Here is a 24,990-nt window from a genome sequence, read left to right on the forward strand (position 1 = left end):
CAGTCGATTCCCAAACAAGGAGTGGGACCGCAATTACATTACATCCTTGGTCTAAAAGTACAGATTGCGTTAGTATTTGTTTTGAAGTGTAAAGTTACATTTAAAGTTACCCCTGCCCACCCCCACCCCTGTATTGCTTTGCGGTGGGCCTGAGGCCTGGATACTATAATGACCTATAATGCATCAATAGGCCTTTATTACAGCAGCACAGTATAATTATCTAAGAAATTGACGAAACATAGCAAAAAATATTACAAAATATGACTGTACATCTTATATGCAAGTTTATATTGTAAAATATTGTTTTGCATTTGAGAAATAAATGATGAGTTGCTGCATTATGTTGTGATAATAACAATAATAACACATTTTAATTCATAAAGAGCTTTTAACAATCCTGAAAGACACTCTTACTTTATTACTTTATTTGACAGGGACAGTACATGTTAATAACATTTCTGTAAACATAATTTGTTTTATGTTTAAGTAGAAGCAACAATAAACATAAAACAAATTAAATACAAAATCCACATCATAGTCACATATCTAAATATACAAAATATCATAATCACACAAAACATATTAAATACACATCATAGTCTCATATCAAAATATCAATATACACATATTTATTACATGTATACCACATACATACATAAATCTTTATTTTCCAGCCTCAAAAGTATTTGTCTCATGTGCAGGGGAACTGATACACAAACACTTACACCTGTAATGGTATACACAGAAGAATACCACTGAGATATGAGTTAATAAACCATTACCAACGAAGGCAAGTAAATATTTACAACAAATGTGAAATGAGTGGGTGAACAATTCAAATGACGGAAAGGACATGAGGGGGGGCATTTCTTCAGAGGTTCAAATGCGTCAGCACTTCAGGGCGTGTTCCACTCAACAGGGTCTATATAGGTCTGTGATCTATGCCTCTGAACACACGAAGCATCTCTGCGGCCACAAGCTCTCATCCTTACAAACAAAATGCAGGCTGAGGAATACAATCGCAGAGGTAACCTTCCAGATTTCTGTTTGACTTCATTGACTCAGTTTCTCATTTGTCATCTGAGCTGCTCTAGTGTCTGTTTGTGACCAGGTAAGGAGCTGGTGGACTACATCACACAGTACCTGGGCTCCATCCGGGAGAGGAGGGTGATTCCAGATGTGAAGCCCGGCTACATGAGGGAGCTCCTCCCTGACGCGGCGCCTTCAGAGCCCGAGGACTGGGAGAGCATCTTCAACGACATCGAGAAAGTCATCATGCCGGGGGTAAGTTTCTATCATCAGCCATTTTTAATCTATAGCAAGCAAGCAATCTATTTACTTATCTTTTTATTCCCCTGCAGGTGGTTCACTGGCAGAGCCCTCAAATGCACGCCTACTACCCAAGTCTGACCTCGTGGCCCTCGATGCTCGGGGACATGCTGGCCGACGCCATCAACTGTGTGGGATTCACCTGGGTGAGGAGACTTTCCCAAATCACACAAATCACGCACATCTCTCTCTCTCTCTCTCTCTCTCTCTCTCTCTCTCTCTCTCCCCCTTTCTCTCTGTTTCTCTGTCTCTTTGACTCCAGACCTGCAGGATCCAGATCATCTAACACTATAATCAAACTATTCTTGTTCTTGTTCTTAAATAATAATTATTATATACTGCCATAAGTAAGAACATATATCTCTATCTGTATCTTCTCCTGCCCTCTTTTCCATCCACCTTTCCTCTCTCCCTGGTTTCACGTTGAGTCTGGCCCTGCTCGAAGCTTCTTCCTATAAAAATAGTTTTTTTGTGTGTTTCCCTCGTTGTTGAAACTGTTGGGTTGAAATTATCTGTAATTTTGAAAGGGCTTATCCTCACTATGCAATGTGCCTTGACACAGACGATTCACTAAACAAATAAAAAGTGAATTGATTTGTATAAATGATGAGTGTGTGTGTGTGTGTGCTGGTTTTGCACAGGCCTCCAGCCCAGCGTGCACAGAGTTGGAAATGCATGTGATGGACTGGTTGTGTAAAGCACTGGGGCTCCCCTCCTTCTTCCTGCATCACCATCCTGACAGCAGAGGTGGAGGCATACTGCAGGTTCCTGACACCTTCATCTCTTTTTTAGAAACCTTCATACTGTAGTGTCTGTGGTTACTGGGAGCTCATTATCTTCCTCCTCTGCGTAGAGCACAGTAAGTGAGAGCACCCTCGTCGCTCTGCTGGCTGCCAGGAAGGACAAACTGTTGCAACTGCAGTCTGAGCTTGACCAGGACGTGGACGACTCGGTCCTGAACGCCCGACTGGTGGCTTACGCTTCAGATCAGGTCAGTGCCACCGCCTCTTTTACAATAACTTCCTGTCAGTCCGATGAAGTGGAACTGATTGATTGATTTGACTGCTTTTTCAGGCCCATTCCTCCGTGGAGAAGGCCGGTCTGATCACTCTGGTGAAGATCAGGTTCCTGCCCACGGATGAGCAGTTGTCTCTGAGAGGAGACGTCCTGAAACAAGCCATACAGGAAGACAGGAGGATGGGACTGGTCCCTTTCATGGTGCGTAAGTGACGCTGAAGGATGGATGGGTATCATGAGGCCGGCGGGCCGGAATATCTGAGAATATGCCTTTAAATTTAAAGTCATATTTTCCGATTAGAATAAACTGTCCAGCTCTCTCAGATCTATTACTTCTTTTTATTCATCTTGTAACAACCTGCTACTGCTTCAAACTGATAACCGAATACTTCTATTTTGTGTGTTAGGAACTTATTTATAACTTATGTGTAGGTGTATGGGCGTGTTAACGTAAATGTGTGAAGCTTTACATGGGTAGGTGTATACCTTTTGCTAGTGTTTACTGTATATAACTTGACATCAGTGGGGAACTTGTGGATGTGACTGGGTGTGGCCCGTCCTGGTTTGAATATTTACGAGTTTGTTTCTGTAATTTTTGCACATTTGTCTTATCCTGATGGATTTATCCTAACAATAAATGTAAACTTTATTAAAAATCTAAAAGGGGAATATATGCAATGACTTTTAACATTAACGTACGAGCCCTTTTTGTTGATCAACCACTGCAAGGAAAAAGCAAAACCACGAAAACAACTAAAAAAAGGCATCATTAGTGTATGTTTTCAAATACTTATTAAAACCATTTTTCTGTCCTGTTCAGCTGTGTGCAACTTTGGGAAGTACAGGAGTGTGCGCCTTCGACAAGCTGTCTGAACTGGGACCAGTGTGTACGTCTTCAAATTTAAAGTAAAACATTGTTTATCTTCCATTGACATGTTCTGTGAGTAACACAGCATTATTAAACCCTTTATCCAGGTGCAGAAGAGGCTCTGTGGCTCCACGTTGATGCTGCGTATGCCGGCTCAGCGTACTTCTGTCCCGAGCTGCGCTGGTCGCTGGAGGGAATCGAGTTTGCTCACTCGTTTGTCTTTAACCCCTCCAAGTGGATGATGGTCCATTTCGACTGCACGGCTTTTTGGTGAGTAGGAACAGGTCCAAATCTGTGTCTTGAAAATGGCCGGTAACAAATAAACATTATCTATGAGCGTAGATGTGAAATCAGTAATGGATAAATCTCTGTTGGTTAATAATATGGTTGAACTTTGTTTTCTCAGGGTGAAAGATAAATTCAAGCTGCAGCAGACCTTCAGTGTTGATCCAGTTTATCTCAGACATGAAAACTCCCTGGCAGCCACTGACTTCATGGTGCAAGTCTTCACCAAATTAAACATGAAGCTATTTATAAATGTTTCGATTTCATACCGCTTCACATTCTCTGTTGTTCTCTGTTGTTCAGCATTGGCAAATTCCCCTCAGTCGACGTTTCCGTTCCCTCAAACTCTGGTTTGTCATGCGCTCCTTCGGCCTGAAAAACCTGCAGGCTCATATCAGACATGTGAGTGGTGCTCAGTTCTATTCACAGTGTTTTATGGCAGAAGTCCAACATCTTCAAACAAGGGAATTATTACAAAGTTTGTTTACTGTAGAGAAATTATGTTAATACCCTAAGTTCATAAATCCTGTGTTTCAGAAGTTTCAGAATTTACATGTGTGTTTTCTCTGTGTTGTTTCAGGGGATTGAGATGGCAAAGCTCTTAGAGTCTCACATCAGGAGTGACCCACATTTCGAGGTTCCGGCTGAGAGGCACCTTGGTCTGGTCGTCTTCTGTCTGAAAGTATTTAAAACCATTTTGAAATATCAATGTAGTGAGCTATGAAAACGTTTTCTCTTTGTTGAGCAACATATCTTTCACTGGCTTATCATTACAAATGGTCCAGTCACACCTTGTTCAAAGGTGAATTACTTGAATAGGTTTAACCTTGATTCCACTGAAATAGCTTTGGTTTGTTTGGCCCTGCAATATATTGTGAATTTCTTTTTCAAGGGAGGAAATGCCCTGACCCAGGAGCTGCTGAGGAGACTGACCCGGTCAGGCAGCATGTACCTCATCCCCGCAGACATTCACACCAAACGCATCATCCGCTTCACAGTGACCTCACAGTTCACTACCGCAGAGGACATCCTGAAGGACTGGGGTGTCATCTCCAAAATGGCCTCCACCCTTCTGGCGGAGAAGCAGGGTCTGAATAACACAGACCAACCAAAGACAGGGGAAGACGAGGTGATTGCGGCCGAAGCGAACCAGGACCCAGACACGGCCACCAGGTCTGATGAGAAGGAGGACGCCGCGTCCAGGCTGGACAAAGCTCAAGTGGAGCTGTGGATTGACAAGGCTTGGAACCGACCCAGGAGAACCATGCGTTCTCTCAGCTGCAGCAGCGAGCCTCTGCCGTACACCTGCACAGTGTCTGGCTGTGACTTCGACACTCGGCCCGGTCTTAAAGATGTTGGGGGCCCCCTCACGCCAGCCACAACAGGATCCGGTGCCATGTACAAGATCCCAGAGATGCCTTCAAATCTTGTGGGTAAACAAGTCCTGAAGAAGCTGACAAAGTTCTACAGCGTGCCCAGTTTCTGCAACCCGTGGGTGCAGTGCGGTCGGCACCAGCTGTGCTGCCCCTTGAAGGTTTCACAAGTCGCTCAAAAACACTTCTCCTCGAGCTGCAGGAGAATGAACTGTATTTCTCCCGTAGCCATCACAGCTCCCTCTCCGAATCCACTGGAAACCGCCTCAGCCCCCGAGCTCCTGTAAGGGTCCTCAGTTTACAGCAGCTCAGATCCTGTGTTTATAACCTAGCAACTCAGCGCTGTTTCGGTGCAGTTGCTTCTCGGTAAATGCACGATCACTACCTTACATTGTCCCTTGTGTTTTCAAAATCTTTATTAAAATTTACACAAACATGTCTCTAGAAATGTTTCAAGAACTCAATTTTCATATGTCACAGTATTGCTCACAAACAGGTTATTTAGCATTATTTGGCCTCCTACAAAAAGTAAAACGATCAAACGTGCCATTTGATGTTGACAGTCAATAGTCAAATAACAAAGCTGGAGGTCATCAGAGCCGGTTTCTTCCCTCTGCGATGGAACTGTACATCTCCTGAGTCATGGGTACGTAGCCTTCACTGTCCTCTAGGAAGAACAAAGGATCGCTGATGAGGGCGGGGTTGAAGCCCTCCTCCCCAAGCTTCACCTTCATTTGCTTAAATGTCCCAGTCACTACCAGTGCATTCTGCCGGAGCAAAAATAAAAGGTCAAATGATGTTACACAGTTATTTGTTTTATTATAACCTTAAGACTAAATCCAGCAGCAGCTCACCTGTATGCGAATGAAGCGCGGCCTTGCGTAGCTTGGGAGGAAGTTTTTGACGTGTTGATATGTGGCTTTGCTGTCAAAGTCCATGTTTTCCTTCAGCTTTAGTGCAGCCATTCCAATTCTTCCCTCATGTCCTTATCAGTCAAGGTCAAAGGAAAAAAAGAGGATGAGAGTATAAATACCTCTGTATTTCGTAATGTGGCAAAGTCAATTCAAAAAAAGATTGCAGTAGTTGATTAATAGACATGTAAAAGATTAAAAGGATCATTATCCTGATGCTTTTACACATTTGTATTTTTGAGATCCCTGTTTTCACACTATCAGGTATAATGATTATGTCCTTTATAAATCTAATGATGTAGTTATTACCTGGCACCTTCACACCATAGACATTAGCCTCCTCAATGCAGTCCACCATGAGCAGATGATCTGCCACCTCTGTGGTCGCCACATTTTCTCCTTTCCACCTGTACGAGATGACAGCACATTATATATCGTATGTTTTACTTCTTAGAATAATTGGTGTTTTGCTTTGGAACTGGAACAGAGATTAATTAGATACAAGCAGGAAATATACTTTTTTTCATTTGTAAAAAACAGTGAAATAAAGATTTATAATGAAGAATCATAATTTTAACAACTGAAGAGTAGACAAGGGAATCAAATATTGAAAACTAGTACAGCAGTGTAAGAAGGGTAATCAGTTCCTGGATTTACACTGCTTTGCCTTTTGTATAATGTGGGCTATGTGTTTTGCATCTTTGTGCAACAGACACTGAGAGACCCACCGAAATTCAGTCAATCAGACAGAGCCTATTCAGTTCAGTAAACAAAAAAGAACATGGCTGGAGGCAGGCAAGAGACAAACAGACAGAGGGGAAATCTAACTAAAGTAAAGAAAGCAAACAGAAAATAATAGAACATCCAGGCAAACGAGAAGTGGAAACACAAGGACATGAACACAAACCAGGCCAAATGAATAAGTAGGACATAAAACAAAAAAGGAAGTCAGTCCAAACAGACACGTGAGAACTATAATTCCAAAGTTAAAGAGCCCAAGCAGGACGGATTATCACAGAACTTGGTGGAAGGATGTGGTATCGGTCAGGAAACAAGCCATTGCATTTTTGTGAGGATCTGGATCAGGGTGGCGCAATCCAGGATTTTTATTAAACCTTTTTTCCCTGCTATTTTTCCTGGATCATAAATCCTTAATCTTGATGAAGATAATCAGGTACAGGTACTTAGATACAACTGACACTTATGATTGTGCGTATTTTGATTCAGCTTGATTTAATTTAAGTTTAAAATCATACAGATTGCATTTAGGTTCATCTGAGACTCTAAATTGACTGTACGTTAAAGGATGAGCGGTAAAGATAAAGGATGGATGGTTTGGTAGTTTATATGAGTAAGTGAAATATGGTGCCGTCTGAATTTAAGTGGACTGCTGGGCCTTGGCAGAGGTGTGTGCTCCTCTGGGTGCCCTTCAGTTCAGTTCATTTAATCCACAGACCTGAAAGTGTCTCCAATACGATCTTGAAAGAAGACAAATCCCTCGTTGTCGATCTTCAGCAGGTCGCCGCTGTTAAAGTAGAGGTCGCCCTTCACAAAGACGTCCCTCAGCTTCTTCTTCTCTGTCTGCTGCGTGTTCTTGGCGTAGCCGATGAAAGGCGTTTTTTCTCCAATCTTCACCACGAATAAACCGGTCTCTCCTGCGGGGGAAGAAAACATCAAGCTCAGAATACGTATAGGTGAAAAAGGTCGAAAAGGGTAAAGGGTCAGAAAAAGGTCCATATGTGCTTGGAGAGGATTGGCTCACCTTTGGGGACGTCAATACAGAATCCTCTGGCGTCTCGGACAGGCTCCTCCTTCTCTGTATCGTACCTTATGAGTTTATATTTATATCCCATCTGAAAAACAGTTTCAAAATGAATATGTTTACCTCTATCACCCCTCTCCCTTTAATATTGGTCAGCGTAGATCCCATTAACATTTGGATCGGGATCAGAGAGCAGATCCAAACATCTTTCTTCTCTTTCTTTAACGTAGGGCATTGACAAATTGAATTTACTCATTCACCTTACTGTGTTAATAAAATAATATTATTTTTTTACCTTGTGTAGAAAATTCTCCTTGCCAATAGCTCCAATTTTTCCAATGTAGTTGACAAACCCAGCGTTTCCCTCGGTCGCTCCGTAGCATTCTATGATACTAATGTTCCCAAATCTCTGCAGGAACTCTTCCCAGGTGTCTGCCCTTATCCCGTTCCCCATGGCCAATCGGACTTTATGATCCCTGTCAACGTCTTTCTAGAGGAGAGGAGTGAAGGAGAACAGGGAGTCTGGCTGTATGCTTCAGTTGTATACTATTAGCAACACAACTTATTGTGTGATATTTACCTTCGGTGTGTTGCACAGGTAGCGCATAATCTCTCCTATGTACTGAATGACGGTCACGTTGTACTTTCTACAGTCGTTCCAGAACTGGGAGGCGGAGAATTTACGTCTCAAAACAACAGTGATCCCTGGAAAACAAGGAGACACAGACTTCAGTATATGACCTATTAAACACTGGCTGAGGGCTCAGTGAGGGCTGCAAACCTGTGACCTTTGAAATACAAAGAGGGTAAAAGTCAGAGCGTACTTCAGGTCATGTACTTGTTAGTTTAACCTAAAACAACCTCAACGCCATCAACAGGACGTGGCCTATAAACCATGTTGTGTAGCTCTATGAATATTCTGCGCAGCACTCTGTTAAGTGTTTTATGGGAAAAACTGGATTACCTTGGTCTATGGCTCCACACAGTCCCATCAGAAAGCCCGCGCTGTGGTAGAGGGGCAGGTATATGTAGATGATATCGTCCGGGCGAACGCCAGAAATAGTGTGAATGAAAGCTGTCATCCATAGTCTATCGTGGTTGATCACAGCAGCCTTGGGAAGCCCTAAAAGACAAGCACTGTAGTTTTATTGTCGTGATTGGATCATTCAAGGCCTAAGCTTTTAACACAGATAAGGTTTCAAGGTGAGATAAATCCCTCAGATCACCTGTGGTTCCTGAGGTGTAGATATACAGCGCAGGACTCTTGAGGGTAACGTTGGCCCTCAGCTGAGGGGACAGAGGCTGGTCTGAGGCCTGCTGGATTTTATCCAAGAGGCTTTCGATGCCCTCCACATCGCACTCCTCACTTAAGATGAACACACGGACCCCCTGCTGGTTTAGGGTGGGCAGCACCTCCTCCACGGCCCCTCGTAGGTCTGAGACACAGAATGCAAAGGGAGTGAGAGGAAATCGACTGAGTGAGAGTAACAAGGAGTTCAGCTGCTTCTCAGTTGCTCTTCATAAACTTCACCTGGATCGATGAAGAACACATCCACTGAGATCAGCTTATTGCAGATATATTGGATTTATCGATTCAGCTCATCAATTAACATTTTGCTACAATACTGTAGAGTAACCTCCACAGAGGACGTTATGTTCTCGTCTTTGTTGTTTGGTGGCAGGATAACGCAAAAAGTACTCAACTGATTTCACTGAAGTGTCAGGCATGACTCAGATAAAACACTCAGCTCAAATCATGGATGACGAAACATATGATTAAACTGGCTCCACTGGTTCACAGATTTGACGGAGCACATTGTTTGTCTCTTTATGGGCGCAACAACAACAGCACTGTCTTCAAGCACATTGGATCTCTATTTCAAATGTTTCATCTAAATCCTAATCCAATACAATTGAAGTCTCTGGTGACCACTTCTTCAAACAGATGACATTTAGGGTTAACACATGGTGTAAATGACCTTGTTTCGAGCATTGGAGAATTGTGGACGACACCACAGGAGCAGTATGGATGCATTTAACATTTTGAAAAGGTGTCACCATTTACTTCAACTGTGCTGCATGTACTTGGCTGAAAAGCTTTCTACCCTGAAACTCCAAAAGTGGTTTAGGGACTCAAATACTTCACCCATCCCCCAATCAGCATACCAGTGAGTAGATAACCAGTGCATTTTCCTTTTCTGGGGGAGAACTATCCCTTTTAAATGCCATCATAAGCTTGCATGACACGTTTTCCTCTCAGTGCAAGCAGCAGACAAACAAGAGAAGAGAGAGTGGCACAGATGTCCTCAGCTCACGGGGGTCGGTGCGTCTCACCAGCAGCAGCCACCAGGACCTTGGCCCCGCAGCAGGAGAAGCAGTGCAGCAGGGACTTGGACCTGATGTTGCAGTTGAGCAGAGAGGCCGTGCAGCCCAGTTTGGTCACAGCCAACCAGGTCCAGATGAAGTGCGGCTCGTTGCCCGCGAACAGAGCCACCGTGTCCCCCTCCTTCAGGCCGGCGTGCTCCTGCAGAGCCCTGGCCAGCCTGTTGCTCTCCCTGTCGGCCTCACGGTACGTGTACGAGCTCCCCTCGAAAACGATGAAGCTCTTCTGCGGCTGCGTCGCCACTTTGTCCAGAAAACGGTCCAAAACGCTGTGGAAAGGTTTCTGCTTCTTGATCCGACTCATGCGTAACGCGATCTGGAGCGAGGTGACCGCGAAACACAGATCTGCCCAAATGTATCGGTTCCTCGCGAAAAGCAAAAAGGGCCAAATTGCCAAAAACGTAAAAATGGCGTATAAAAGCATTTTTAGTTTTCTGCAGGAACGCGTCGTTCCCCCCTCTTCCACAAAGAGTCCTGGAAAGCTTGCGCAAAGATCAGCTGGATCTGGTTTTACGGTTTACAACTATTGAACTTTGGGCTGATTTCTTCTGCAGGGGAGTAACAAGAGAAGGGTGTGTCGTAAGAGGAACCCAAATCACTTGGACTCAAAGTTTCTAAGCAGTTTCACAGGAATTAGAAAAAAGTTGAAATGTATTCACTGTATTGGACTGACACACACACGCAGACAGTCCCGGGTGCAGTGTGTGCTCCCCTCTGCCATTGCGTAATATTCCTAGAATCGCATCTTGTTCTCATCAATTTGTCTTCAGGGTAAAAGCACAACGCTTGTTTTGGGGGTTTTAAGCTTTATATGGAGCTGAATTGCAAAGCTTTTATTTTGAAAAGATTGGGTCAGCAGATTTGCGTCAATTGCTAAATAGACCTCTGGTATAGCCAAATTGTAATGCATAAAAAATTATATATATCACCAGTTAGTTAAGCGATGCAAACTTAAGCCACACACACAACCTTTAAAAAATAAAATATAGTTTTATTTTATTAAAAACGTTGACTATAGAACTCTTTATTGCAGATAAACCCGGTAGGATGAACACAACGTTTTCTAACTTCACTCTGCACCAAGGACTGTTTATAAAAAGCTCTGCACACAAACAATATAAAAGTGACAGGTTTTGAGGAGGACTCACTAACAACAATGAATAATAGGGGAGTAGACTGGAGCAGACTGCTGAGCCAGTTTTTGTCTTGTTATGCTGTGCGTCATAATTTCTTGGGATTTCTTCATAATTATTTACTGAATGAAAAAGTGACATTTGTTTGTAACTTATTAGAACGGACTGATCCTCACAGCACCTCACCTGCTGTAACTGCGGCAGTTTATGAGGACTTTGTTCCCCTGAATGAACTCTGAACAACCAGACGTTTTAATCATTGAAGGCTCTGCCATCCATGTTAGCACATGCAAACTTCCTCTGTGTACTTTTGGTCTGGTTCTCTTTCTTAAAGTTTGAGCATCTCAGTTTCCAATCTTAGTCTGTCACCAAAGAGATATTTCTTTTAGACAATATGCTTCCAACTAAGAAATACTTTCAGTCTTCTGTGAAAACCGTGTCTGACTCAGTCCTGATCTCATCAAGCAGCTGTGGGTTCAGCAACTGGGATCTTGAGGAGGAATGGAAGCAGGTCCCAGCTGTCACATAAAAAAAATGTGTGGAGTGGAGACTAATCTGTCAAGATCATTCAATCAGTTTGATGTTAAACTAAATGTTAGAGTGTCCACATTAATTTGTTCCACATGTTTGCCAGTGTAACGTTTGTAGCTGTTTATTCCAGCTCCCCTAGGGACAGAGTTTCGGATGGCATGTGTCTCCATCTAGTGTTTTTTTTTATACAATTGTCAAACCTGAAATTGTGTCTCTGTATTGTTTATATGATGAATAAAATGAGAATACTAAACACAAGAAAACTTTTTTACAACCGGAAACACTCTAATGTTCATGAGAGTAATTCCTATGTACAAATAGTGGCACAGGAATATTACATTACATTAAATGTAATTTAGCTGACGCTTTTGTCCAAAGCGACTTACATTTTTAGTACACTCAACATTTATGAGGGGCCATTTAGGGGTTCAGTATCTTGCCAAAGAAACTTAGGCATGCTTAGGCTTTCAGATGGGAAAGAGTGGGATTCGAACCAGCAACACTCTTGTTGCAGAACACCCGCTCTATCCCCTAAACCACGCTCTCCCCATAAATGTTTGGTCTTTGTAACCTAAGTCCACTACATCTGGCCTCTGGCAAATTCATAACAGACATAGAAATAACTCAGAAACAATAAACAGGATCATGACAGCCGTTAATCCTATTCAGCATAAAAGAAATAGGGATGATTTGCAAAAACAAAATAACCGAGGATGAATCTAACGCTGTTCAGAGTTGAAACAGTTGGAAACAGCTCACTTCCTCATTTTGGTTTTCTGATTACAAAACAAAAATCTGCTGAAATTAACGGAGCCACAATAAAGAAAAGAGCTGATAAAAATCCACTTTTACTGCAGAGTCAATCGATCCGGGAGTGAATTCTGATTGTATTAATTCCCATTACAGGCAAACACCAGATGTTAGTGTGTGTAAGCAGGTTATTATTGTAGGTGATTATTGTTCAGTAATCTTTGGCCCCTGAGAGATGTTCTAAAAATACGAAAACGGTTCTCCACCCGGGAATCACATGTCACTCACATCTTTCCTCAAAAGCAAGTACTCTTCTGTGAGAGAAGGTCTAATGGTCTTTAACTGGACCAAGGGAAGCACCTTTTTAAAACAGCTAGGCCCATTTAGTTGTGACAGAATATCATTTATTACAAATTCATTTTAATTTTGCCATGGACGTTTTTGTGAAGCCCTTTGTAACCTTGTTTAGATAAGTGCTATACAAATAATGTTATTATTTTTATTATTATTATATCAAACTCCCTCCTCCTCCTGGAGACTGACCCCTAACAAATCCACCCTCAACGCCTGGTTCTCGTGTACTGTTTTTAAACATGGTCTTTATATCTTGATATTTTTCACATATACACATAGTTTGAGGTTTGTTCCCTGAGTTGTAAGTTCATTATAAAAAACTCAATGAGTGGCATTGAGTTTTTTAGTCGGAAAAGTCGGTTAGTGACCACATCTGCTCATAGTTTGATGTCTCCTGATGTGATGGAGCTGTAGATCTGCTCTGTCAGCGGAACGTAGCTCTTCTCTTTATCATCGAGGATATAAAGAGGGTCCCGGATACGTCCTGGATCGAAACTCTCCTCCACTAACTGCACCTTCAGCTGCTTGAAGGTGCTTGTGACCTCCACGGCGTTCTAGATGAGAGAAAAGTACAAATTCCTCAGTAACTTCTATATCCTTTGTTTAACTACAGCAGCGGCAACAGCAATAACAACTAATACATTCATGGGTGTCATAGCAGCTGATCTCTGTCATAACAACAAAAATTCAAAGAATCCCTTCCTCTTTAGCAAATTTATCTAATTGAAAAAAATCTAGCTGAATTGCAATGCTTTTATGTTGAAGTTATGACAAAGTATGAAAATAAATACAGGCATGTTTAGAATGAGCACTTCTCTAGTGGATTTCAATCTGATGCCCCTGGCCTGCCCCAGTTAAATTACCTGAATCCTTATGAAGCGAGGTCGGGCGTATGAGGGCAGGTAGCTGACCACGTGGTTGTATATTTTACTTCCATCAAACTCTGTGCCTTCCATCAAAGTAGCAGCTGCCATACCTACCCGCCCCTCATGCCCTACATGGCCAAACAAAAAGACAAAGCACTTGTTATAATAAACCGATTTATCACCACATTTAATGATCTGCCAATGAGAAGTCAGGATATTCGTTTTAAAAGCCCCGTGTGGTGAAGGGTAGAGAGGAGATGACCGTCACCTGGCACTTGGACTCCATAAACGTTGGCTTCTGTGAGACAGTCACTGATGGTCAAGATGTCTGACACCTCGGTCGTGGCGACATTCTCACCTTTCCACCTGTGGGTGCACGAAGGTCACAACTCTGTATCGGTTTGGGGGTTTTGGAACGTGAGGGTAAAGTACATTTTGCAGCTCAGGGCAAGTCGGGAAACAAAAGCTGTTTATGTACAAGAGAAAAGCATGACTGTGCAACAAGTACAAGTTTGCCCATAACTACAAGTTTTTTTTACAAAGGACTCTTGTGTATAAAGTGTTTACTGCTGCAGATTTAGATCCGTGTTAATAAGAATGTCTGAGATCTGCACTTTTTAGAATAATAAAACTCCTCCTATTGAAAGCTCTAGGAAAATTATTCAGTGTTGTGTAACAAAAGAGACAATATATATTAGTGATTAAAAAATGTCCAATCCCAATAATAAATCAAATAAACCAAAAATATAGAGCTTTTTAGAAAATATTAAAAGAAAAGTGCAGATGTTTTGTCTATACAACAATAATGGACTGTGTCTTTAACAGCAAGAGGTTATTCATCAAATATGAAGGAAATAAAAAGGAAAAACTGTGACAAAAAAAACAACTATTATTAATATATTGAACACACTATGTGGTAAAATAAGAGCCAGGACCACTCATAGCCAAAGAGTCTCTGTGTAAAATTATATGTGATTATTCTGTATAAAACGAACTCCACAGACGCTCTGTACCTGAACGTGTCGCCCACACGATCCTGGAAGTAAATGAAGTTCTCCTCATCGATTCTCATGAGGTCTCCACTGTTGAAGTACAGATCTCCCTTCTTCAGAACATCCCGAAGCTTCTTCCGCTCCGTTTGGTCTTTGTTCTGAGCGTAGCCGACGAAAGGAGCGATGTCTGTGATCTTCGACACCAGCAGTCCTGTCTCACCTTGAAGAAAAAGTCACAGACATTACTGACAGTAGCTATCAATGGACTCCATGGATTGGTTGGTAAATAGACCCCGCCCACATGATGCAATGCCCAATATAATTGTCATGGTGACAAACAACAAGCATATAAAGATGGACGACATGACAGCTCCCGAGAAGTGAAACCAAAGCACCTTGATCGCACCCTGGTGGCTGGCAGCAGTATAGGTGATAATCCTTTTCCATGTTAGTGGATTGGACTAGTCTGAACAGTCGAGATATACGTCACATAAGTGTTTCTCAAAGACGGTTCTATCATTGTAGTTCGTTCTTATCATACTCGTATGTTCAGTAGTTATTTTTTCGAGGTAAGTTTGGTCTTAATTAGTTATTTGATGCAATTAAAGTGGGGCTAAACATCATGATTGACAGCCTAGACTGCCTCGGGATTGGTCGAGCGCTTATGTAGGCGGTACTTCGCTGATTTGGCTCCATTGCCCGATCGCTACTGCACAGATCTAAATGCACAAGATGGCAGCGCTTGTAACCGGGATATAACTGGATACATGTCGTCCATCTTTATTTATAGTCTTATGCTTCTTATTAACTGTTGTTTCCTCACCTCTGGGCGACTCCACACAGAGGCCATTAGCATCTCGGACGATTTCATCTCGCTCTGTGTCGTATTTGATAATGGTGAAGGGAAACAGCTTCTACAGGAGGAAGTACAACATCAGTGATAAGAGAATCTCTGCATATTGTTATAATATTGTTGATATGAACAAGCACAATGCAGAATGTATTTCCTGGTACAAGCTGTAAAGTAGTCTGGACTCAAGGCTTCTTCAGAGCATTCCATCACATCTCATGGATGAAGCTGTTCCCTGCTCCACCATTAGATGCCGTTGGAAGCTCAGGGGAAAAAAGCTGGAAGCTGAGTTGACATCACTTGGACACACAGCTTCATAAAAAAGGTGGTAAATCTATTCACACAGAAAGTACATGCTTTTCTTCTTGTATCTGGATGATCTCAGTCTTACCCGATGGAAGTAGTTGACACGTCCGATGGCTCCAATTTTCCCCGCATAGTTGACAAATCCCACATTTCCCTCAGTGGAGGCGTAAAACTCCTGGACCTCGATGTTGCCAAAGCGGCTGAGAAACTCTCTCCATATGTCAGCCCTGATTCCATTACCGATGGCCAGTCGGACTTTATGGTCCTTGTCGTTGTCTTTCTGCATTTTCATATAAAAAAAGAAAAATATTCATGTATCAAACATTGTACCTTGAGAAATACAGTGCTTGCTTTAAATCACACTAACGTAAACACACAAGGTTTGTATAAGAGACATCAGTAACCTAATTTGATAAATGGAATATTAGGACGATTAACCCCTGTCTACTGTATATGTAATGATTAGCTCATTCAAACGATGGTACTTTCTTAAAAACACTCATCCCTCGAAAAACCATACAAATGCTGTAACACGTACATTCTGATGTAATGAATGTGGCCATAAAGTAAAATACTAGTTCCAGGGACGTTTAGTTGCCAAGTTACTCAATATGGTCTTCCTAAGTAAAGGCCAGCATCTATTCCTAGAGGTGACCAGATACAGACGGGCCACCTCCTCCGGCCGGTGTAGGGTCACGCAGTAAATTGAGACCCACTTCATGTGATGCAACTGGAAACTCTGAATGGCCATACATGTCGACAGCATGTCTACGGTACTCCCAAATCTGGCTGGCGCGTTTTCAAGAGCCGTCACGAGTTCGGAGTCTGTCTCGTAACCTGGAATATTTTTAAGTTTGACGGCTGATGTTCCCACGTGTCCGCAGCCCTGTTTCCTCCGTGTGCAAACCCCTGCAGAGACTGACGCAGAAGGCTGGAACATGATAGTTGAGATTTTTTTCTATTTTGGTGAGCCAGCTGTGCAGCAATGTGGGAATGTACAGGAGATAACTGCAAAGATGATCTGTGTCGAGGGGAGCTCGCTGCAGCCGGTTCCCGGTGCCGCCGCCCCGGCCGAGAGGTTTTACAGAAGTTTGGACGGCAAAAGAGGAGGAACAGTGACTCCAGCCCCCTGCCAGAGATCCTGTGTGACCATGTTTGAGCTTCAATATTTCTTGTAACTGAAAGGGCACTCACTAGAGCACAGTCCGTACCTTGGCCAAGGCCCAGTAGTCCTCTTTAATTTAATCAGTCCCTTTAAATAGGCCTGATTTGTGAAAGTGAAAATTGAATTCCTGGATTTGCACCAAGATCTGGACCTCTCTCTGAATCTCACCTTATTCTACATCAAGCTGTTCTTGTTTTGGTTCATTCATTTGTTTTAATAGATTTCCTTTACTGTCTTCTACCTTTAAAATACATTTTATGAACTTTTCCAAAGGACTTTTGCTCTTGATTGAACTATTTGGCAAGTTTGACTGTTTATTTGTGTTTTCTTGGAATGTTTTGTTTACTTTCTGTTCACTGCTTTATTGTAAATAAGGTCCCTACGTCATTTACAAAGTTAAAATAAAGATTGAATTAAGGGATCCACACCCCAAAAACAAACAAACACATCCTTCCACCAAGTTTCATGCAAAACCACTCTGTAGTTTTTGATTAATCGTGCTAACAAACAAACAAATCAACCAACAGAGAAACAGAAGGGAAAAAAAATAACCTCCTTGGCAGAGGTGATTAACAACCCTGGTATTAAATGAATAGATAAAGGTCAGTAAATAAGAATGTCAACATCATTAAATATGAGGCACCAGGTTCAACAGCTCCTTCACAACTAACAACTGCAAATCCCTGGCCCTGTAATGGGGGGGAGTCACATTAACCTCCTGCGAACCATAAACCACTGACCCTGGTTTGGGTTTCAGTTGAGACTTGTAGCCGTCACATGACAAACATGCAGCTGCTGAAGCTTTGCTGTAGCACAATGGGAGCAAAATCTGATAAACGAATGTTATTCCTACTTTCCCTGCTCTGTTATATTGTACAACTGCTCAGATTTAGGCTTTGCAGCACTGAGGCCAGTTGGAATAATGTTACCTTTGCTGTGCTGCAGAGGTAACGCATCACCTCTCCGATGTACTGGACGACGGTCACACCGTGTTTCCTGCAGTCGTCCCAAAACTGAGAGGTAGAGAACTTCCTCTTCAGGACGATGGTTGATCCTTCAAAATAAGACAATAACAAACAGACGGTGTGATTAGGGGCTAAAGAACAAAGGAAGGTGATTGTGAAAAATTCTGTTTGAATTTGATGGCTTTTAAGTGAGCGAGTCGTAGACGGCATTGTTTGTTAGGGGATTAATATGTAAGCTCAGTTACTGCAGGTCACCACGAGAAAAGCAAACTGCCTGTTACAGAGAGAACGGGCGCTGCATTAGTATTTTAAACCAAAAGTAATTCACTTACATGTGCTACACAACAGCACTGTGATTGTGTTGGTGCTGTGTTGGATATCTCAACATGTGTGTGTGTGTGCGGGTCAGGCTGCTTACACAGACCCATTAAAGCAGGGTGAACTTCGACCTAATTTGAAGCATTCAGAAAGTGGAGGTAATCTGGGCTTGTTTGACGAGGCTCTGTTCAGAGTCCTGCTTCAAACTGACAAAAGACTCTTTCTCTCAGTTTCCCAGGGAGAGGAAACCAGAGGGAGAAGAGGAGCAGGGACGTCACAACATGACGAGTGAAGAAGACTTTGTTTTTATATGTTTTGCAGTTTATGTGTGAGAACCTCTAGAAGCACTTGTAACAGGGGGTTATTTAATAGTTTAATTTTCTCATCATCACTAAAAATGTTTAATAGCTGATTCAAATCCAGTCAGATTATTAATTGTACATCAAATATGGGAATACTTACGTTTTACACATGATAAGAAAATCTGTTTGTTTGTAAGAAATTATTTTAAACCCTAAATGTCCTCTGATATCTTCAAACGAGGTGCCTTCACTGACCCTCTGGTGCCTCATCTTGTGGCTACCTCCGCTAGCTTAGCCACTTCTGGACTTTGAGGCTTAATACATGGTGTGAATGACCTTGTTAAGAGTCGAATATGAAGGGCGGGGTTTTGCAGACACTTGGATGACACCACACAAGCAGTGGGGAGGCATGTTATGTTTTTGCTGTTGTTTTATTATCTCTGAAGGAGCGATTGACTTCAATTGTGTTTGATTTGGCTGCAACACTGTTGACCCTTGAGAACCCAACTGTGTTTTGTGGACTCAAACACTTCACACACCCCCTATCGGCATAGTTGTGAGTAGATGATGAGGGAATTTTCATTTTTTGGTGAATTATCCCTTTAAGTTCACAACCGAATGATGGGGATGGATTGATGGATGGATGGATGGATGGAGGAATTCCGGTTGGAGATAACAGCTTAAGCTACAACTCAGTCGTCTCACCTGTCTCAATGGAGCCAATGAAGCCGATTAGAAAGCCAGCTGTGTGGTACAGAGGCAGGTTGACGTAGATGACATCCCTGGACGTTACGCCGTTTGAAGACAGAATCGCCAGAGCTATCAGGAGACGGTTCTGATTGACCACAGCCGCCTTCGGGAGACCTGGAATCCACAAAGATCACCTAATGAAAACTGAAGGAGATTTGTCGTGTGAAAGTGAAAAGCGAACACACAACCACTCAGGTACCTGTGGTTCCAGAGGTGTAGATATAGACTGCAGGACTCTTGAAGGTGATGTGAGATCGGAGGGATCGAGGGAGCGGGTCGTCCGACGCCTCTTCCACTTTGTCAGAGAAGCTCTCGATTCCAGGCGTGTCACAGTGTCTGGTCATCAGGAGGACGGTGACGCCCTGCTCCATCAACGTGGGCAGCACATCCTCCACCGCCTCCTTCAGCTCTGGAGGGGGAGGGGGGGGGGGACACACAGCAGAACACAATGTTGGCAGTGAAATATGAAAAAGAGGAAGTCACAGGGAAGCAAATCAAAACCTTGCAAGTTGTTATGTTACTAGTGTGGGCAGGGACAGTAAGTAAGTAAGAAACTTGTGTGACTGCATCTAAAACTACTGAAGACTATTAGGGTCAGTCGTGAGAAATTATTAGTATGACTTATTAGTTTAAGTAGGATCAGGCGTTATTTTTAGAATAACGTAATAAGTCGTGAATTAAGTCAATATGCTGAAAATAAAGTTGGAATGTCCAGAGTAAAGTTGGAATGTCGAGATATAAAATATATTTAATAAGGATATGTTTTTGAATTTTCACTTTATTTTCGACTCTTCAAGTTTATTCTCAACAGTTCAACTTTATTATTGACATTTTTACCATATTTCTTAACTCTACGACTTCATTCTCGATAAATTGATACCTCGTTGTTGACTCTTGAACTTTATTGTCTACTTTTGAACTTATTCTCAAAGTGGCCTGACTCCTCTTCCCTGTTAAACAGTTGTTTAGGCAGGACTGGGGTCAAACTGACTGAGACACCTAGAGTTTTAGTTTTGCAGTGTAAATCAGTGTAAACCTCGGTGTGAGTGTAGTAACAGCTCCCTGGGGACCTCATGTAAAGTTTGAATCTCTAAAGTAAATAGCTCAGCACTGATCTTCATACCCGGGGCAGATATCAGCACCTTGGCCCCGCAGCAGCTGAAGCAGTGCAGCAGGGACTTGGTGCGGATGTTGTGGTTGAGCAGAGCCACGGGGGATCCGAGCTTAGCCAACGCCAGCCAGGTGATCAGGAAGGCGGGTTCGTTCCCCATGAACAGAGCCACGGTGTCTCCGGCCTTGAACCCGGGGTGGGCCCGCAGAGCGTTGGCCACTTTGTTGCTCCGTGCGTCCGTGACCGAGTAAGACAAAGTGTCCTCCCCGAACACAATGAAGGGTTTGTCCCCGCGCGCCGCGCTCTGCTCCAAGAAACGGTCCAAGACAGAGAAGAGAGGTCTCCTCCTGCGCCTGGAGGCGAACTTCACCAAGATCCGCAGCAAAACCCCGAAATACTGCACATCCTTCCACAGATACGGGCAGAAAGTCCTGATGGCGAGCGGCCCGATGAGGACACTTGCAAATAAAACAGAAGCGACGTACAAATCCATCCCGGTTCCCCCTTTAAAAGCTGCAGATCCCGTCCAAATAAAGTGAAGCCCACGCTGCTGCAAAATGGGGAATGTTGCACATAAGGATTTCGTTGAGTGGGGCGGAGCATTTTCCTCCGGAGTAACAGAAGTCACAGGAAAAAGTGGAGGTTCGGGTGGAGGAGTTTGTTTTGGAGCTGAGCAGCTGAGGAGACAGTAGCCTACAGTACCTCTGTACTGATGAAGACACTGAAGAAGGTTTTGTTTTGTTCTGGAAGAAGATTTTGTTTTTTAGTTATGATTTATTTTGCAGAGATAAAAAAAAAAAATCATTGAAAATGTTCAAATAACAATATAATAACATATAATGCAAGGGGAGGCCTCCTTCTAAATATGTTCACTTTATTAGACAGTACAAGTACATGCAGAAAATGACAAGATAAAGTAAGACAGTCCCACAACAGGGAACTGATCTGTATTACAGCATCAATGAGAACAGTCAAAGCAATACTTATATATGCAAGGAAATCTGAAAAATATAAATGTAGCAGATGTAATATATACATTGTAAACAGAATATAAACAGTGTGAACGTATTGTACATTAGCCATGATTTGCACCGGCAGAAATAGATATTGCACCGTTTAAAAAGTGAAAGTTTAAAGTGTAAATCCAGCATTGGTGAGTGTGGACTATGACTACACCCAGATCAGTCAACAAATAACAACATGTGCAAACCCAAGTGTTGGGTCAATAGTATATAATCAATAGTTAAAAACAACTACCATACATGGAGAAGAACAGCTTAAGAGCAGCACATGAATGATTTTTCATGAATGACAGCTGTTGCAACATTTGATAGAAGAACAGTTCTGTGCCACCTCTTAGAAGCCATCCCATAATCCAGCTCCCCTGAACCGGCTGACCTCTGCCAGAGAGGGATAAAGATCTGACGATTGTCGAGTTGAATAAAGGTGGACCTGTGATTTGGGTTTGAATCAAATCTGTAATTGCTCAGTGATCAAAAACGGGTTTTTACAGCGAAACGTAGTTGGAAGATGTAAGAAAACCTGAGAACCATTTCAGCCACACTGAGATCTACAGTGTCCGAGTCAGCTGCAAAAGGCAGTTAAGATGAATGATGGTGTAACTCTGCAGCTGGTCCGGGGTCAGTTGGTGCAGTAGGCGGAGCCGCTGTTCGTCGACGACCAGATAACCAAAAGAGTTTCACCAATAAAGCTGACATAAATAGCATTTTGAGGTTCTCTTATCATTGCTAGGCACGCACAGCTTACGTACGTGATTCAGTCCAGGTGCAAGATAAATCTCAGGGGTAAATGAGGTGAACCATTCAATATACATGGCCAGTTTTGTGCATGAGGCCAAAAAACTGGGTTATTGCTCTGCAACCCTTTTTATTCGTCTACAGAAGAGTCATCTCTCCAAAAAGTTAGAATGACAGAATCAATGTAACAAGAGTCTTATTCACCTATTTATAGACCTTTAATATAAGCCTTCCCTCTCTGTGGAAAACACTTGTATTCCCATGTTCTCAAATCTGAACCATTTGTCCCCAGCTCCTGCAGGGTTATGAGGATCCATTAATAAAATGTGGGTTATCGTGGCAGTTTAGTTTGGTTTAGTTTGGAAGAATATCAAGAATACGTTTTTATGAATGGTTGCATAATACGACCTGTTTGGGCCCCAAACAAAATGAAGCCATGTGAGAAGTTCAGAGGGGGGAATGTCCCTTTGGTCGATCTGCTGAAACATGATGACGGGTCCCAGCGAGACATCACTTTGTTGTGAAGGGGTCAAGAGCCAAACAAGATGGGGAATCACTGGTTTCCTCCACAATAATGTTTTTCAATTTTCTATTACTACTTTATGTCTTTATTGCTAAATCTTCACCGTGGTCCACCGTGGCGTAACTTAAGGGTAGTTCGTCAAAGTTCAACTGAGCTTGAGTGAATGTTCTTGGGAACACACACTGTTTACAAACAGGACAATTCTTATAATTGACTATATTTGCATAAATACATACAAATAGAAACACTTGCACACAGTGTATGCCCATTTCTTTGTTTTTTATTTATATTTATTTATTTCTTTATCTTTTTCTCTCTGACTGTTCTTTTGAAGCAGCTTCATATTCCTGCAGGTGGCACTCTTTTCTTTGTCTCTATTCAAAGTCCATCACCTCAGTTTCTCATGAAATGTGTTTCGTTTAAAACGAAACTGACTGTCACTGATAAAAGTATCTGAAGGTCATTATTTTAGCGTTTATGAAACTTTCTGTGGCTTCTGAACAACATTTACTTGTCTGCGTTACTTGTAGAAATTGCACAGAAGATACAGCAGCTTATTTTGTGTTGGTGTCAGTTTCAGAATCAGTGCAGGTACAGAATACATTAGTACATTAGTGCGTTTTAAAACAATTTCCTGCTTTAGTTAACTCAACCCTAGCGGAATAAATTGTTAAAATCTGAACATAAGATAAAATACAATTATTTTGTCAAACTTAATAAAACAAGGTTAGGACATTTATTTTCTCAACTCAGGCTGACAAGTTTTTTGACTCAGCTTCGTTTTCCTCGCCTCTCAGTTTGAAGGAGTTTGAATGGTCATTTCATTGTTAGTCCCTGCAGACCTGGTTGTATTGGACCAAATATGAGGTTCGTCCAAATGTGAAGTTCTACATCTTGCGTGTGCAGATATGAAAGACCAAATAAAACACACGCTGCAAAGTTTGCTATTATGCACAACTTATTTTATTTAGTGAACATGTAAAAAGGGACGTTAATTCAACACATCTCAAGTCACTTAAAGTCACCAAACTTTCCCCTTTGGATTGAAATCTACAAGTGTTGGGAACTAATACTTGAGTCTGCAGCTCTTTCAGCTCCACAATCAGCTGAACCACTGCAGCTCGATATCAACTGACATGATAAAGGGCCTTGAATCATTTTTGGGAAGTCGCTCAGTTCCTCTTGCCGAGGGTTTGACCAGAAGCTTGACGTCTGATGTCAGCAGAGGGTTAGCTTAGCTTAGCATGAAGCTTGGAATCAAGGTGAAACAGCTGGCCCCACTCCCTCTCCAAAGTTACATCAGAAGCACTAGTCGGCTCTGTCTCCTTCCTTGGAACCATAAAGTGATTGTCAGGCCTGTAAATGATGCTGCAGGGAGCTGAAGGCATCCTCTGGACGTGTGGAACCTGGGGTATTAGCCAGAGAATCTGTTCACCAAAACCACCAGACACAAAAACAGTTTCTTCCCCCTCGCCGTCTCCCTTCTGAACAGCCAACCCACTGTGGCACTGTGCAATAACTCAGGATCCTTATAATAACCACTGTACAGTTACTCCCGAAATGATATTATATTATATTATATATATAATTATATTTAATCATGTTTACTTATTTCACACTCACTGGAAAATTGTAATATGCACACCTGCACTTCTTTTCTTAGACCGTCGCAATGTTCGGACTGTTGCATTGTTTTGTTTTGTTTTGCTTTGTTTTGTTTTGCTATGTGTGTTCTTTGTAAGTAACTGAGAGCCACTTTACCGAGTCAAATTCCCTGTTTGTGCAAACTTATTTGGCCAATAAACCTGATTCTGATTCTGAAAAGGGCAAACGTCAGGGGTCACTGAGGTCTCCTGGGTTGTGAAACACTTGCGAGCACAGTCCAGCGGAGCATGTGGTTACAGCCTGCAGACACGCCACCTATCTCTTTGATTAGGTCAACTCCTTTAGCAACGTTCACTCTTCCCCTAACACGCTGATGTCAATATTGTACTGATAATGATGTTGTGTTGGAAAACATCGGGTGAGCAAGAATCAAGACACAGATAAGTCTGCAGAGCTGCCACTTATTTAGCTTTATTTCAGTAGCTTCCTTTTTTTTCTTAATATACATTTTATTCTTGGCCTTTTATTGTGAAATATTATTTAGAAAGGTTTTAATACCTTGTACGTTAGGCTATTTGCGCTGGTATGTTTGTGCTGAGAATAAATACAAAAGTATAAAAATAAAATATATAGAACATAATATACCCTAAAAGATATGTGCAAGCCATAGACTCAAATATGTAAATGAAATGACTACATACTTTTACAAATTCATCCTATTTGCTGCAGCAAACCAAAGAAAATCCATTTCCAATATTTGTCATCGTTTATCTCTTTATACTGTC

The 24,990-nt window shown here is 42.2% G+C and overlaps 3 protein-coding genes across 3 annotated transcripts; 1 reads left to right on the plus strand and 2 right to left on the minus strand.

The window, feature by feature from the left end:
• Positions 1-999: 999 nt before the first annotated feature.
• Positions 1,000-5,311, plus strand: hdc (histidine decarboxylase). The gene is made up of 12 exons (XM_062392934.1): positions 1,000-1,027; positions 1,112-1,284; positions 1,362-1,475; positions 1,971-2,093; positions 2,183-2,320; positions 2,404-2,547; positions 3,167-3,233; positions 3,322-3,484; positions 3,621-3,711; positions 3,803-3,901; positions 4,080-4,181; positions 4,392-5,311. Exons 1-12 carry the CDS (start codon positions 1,000-1,002, stop codon positions 5,157-5,159), a joined length of 2,010 nt encoding a protein of 669 aa, XP_062248918.1. The 3' UTR covers positions 5,160-5,311.
• On the minus strand, positions 5,271-10,635 carry LOC133972849 (long-chain fatty acid transport protein 2-like). The gene is made up of 10 exons (XM_062410481.1): positions 9,880-10,635; positions 8,772-8,981; positions 8,510-8,668; positions 8,126-8,250; positions 7,841-8,035; positions 7,546-7,636; positions 7,240-7,438; positions 6,093-6,190; positions 5,727-5,857; positions 5,271-5,639 (listed from the first exon to the last, which is right to left on the minus strand). Exons 1-10 carry the CDS (start codon positions 10,349-10,351, stop codon positions 5,466-5,468), a joined length of 1,854 nt encoding a protein of 617 aa, XP_062266465.1. The 5' UTR covers positions 10,352-10,635; the 3' UTR covers positions 5,271-5,465.
• A 262-nt stretch (positions 10,636-10,897) lies between these two features.
• Positions 10,898-20,895, minus strand: LOC133972760 (long-chain fatty acid transport protein 2-like). Its single transcript, XM_062410366.1, has 10 exons — positions 20,333-20,895; positions 19,409-19,618; positions 19,165-19,323; positions 17,804-17,928; positions 15,795-15,989; positions 15,377-15,467; positions 14,575-14,773; positions 13,830-13,927; positions 13,559-13,689; positions 10,898-13,249 (listed from the first exon to the last, which is right to left on the minus strand). The coding sequence occupies exons 1-10, from the start codon at positions 20,811-20,813 to the stop codon at positions 13,073-13,075; spliced, it is 1,866 nt and encodes a 621-aa protein (XP_062266350.1). The 5' UTR covers positions 20,814-20,895; the 3' UTR covers positions 10,898-13,072.
• Positions 20,896-24,990: the final 4,095 nt, after the last annotated feature.

This window comes from Platichthys flesus, chromosome 1 (genome assembly GCF_949316205.1).
Source record: "Platichthys flesus chromosome 1, fPlaFle2.1, whole genome shotgun sequence".
Classification (NCBI taxonomy): Eukaryota; Metazoa; Chordata; class Actinopteri; order Pleuronectiformes; family Pleuronectidae; genus Platichthys; species Platichthys flesus.

Bases quoted from the DNA above. Each gene is read 5' to 3' on its own strand.
- LOC133972760 (XM_062410366.1), bottom strand. From the start codon at position 20,813: ATGGATTTGTACGTCGCTTCTGTTTTATTTGCAAGTGTCCTCATCGGG. The intron at 19,324-19,408 runs GTACCTGAGTGG...TGTGGATTCCAG, and splicing joins CTACACCTCTGGAACCACAG to GTCTCCCGAAGGCGGCTGTG. The intron at 15,990-17,803 runs GTAACATTATTC...ATGAAAATGCAG, and splicing joins ACCTCTGCAGCACAGCAAAG to AAAGACAACGACAAGGACCA.
- LOC133972849 (XM_062410481.1), bottom strand. From the start codon at position 10,351: ATGCTTTTATACGCCATTTTTACGTTTTTGGCAATTTGGCCCTTTTTG. The intron at 8,669-8,771 runs GTGATCTGAGGG...CTTGTCTTTTAG, and splicing joins CTACACCTCAGGAACCACAG to GGCTTCCCAAGGCTGCTGTG. The intron at 6,191-7,239 runs GTCTGTGGATTA...CATCTCGTACAG, and splicing joins CGTATTGGAGACACTTTCAG to GTGGAAAGGAGAAAATGTGG.
- hdc (XM_062392934.1), top strand. From the start codon at position 1,000: ATGCAGGCTGAGGAATACAATCGCAGAG. The intron at 2,321-2,403 runs GTCAGTGCCACC...CTGCTTTTTCAG, and splicing joins TGGCTTACGCTTCAGATCAG to GCCCATTCCTCCGTGGAGAA. The intron at 3,902-4,079 runs GTGAGTGGTGCT...GTGTTGTTTCAG, and splicing joins TGCAGGCTCATATCAGACAT to GGGATTGAGATGGCAAAGCT.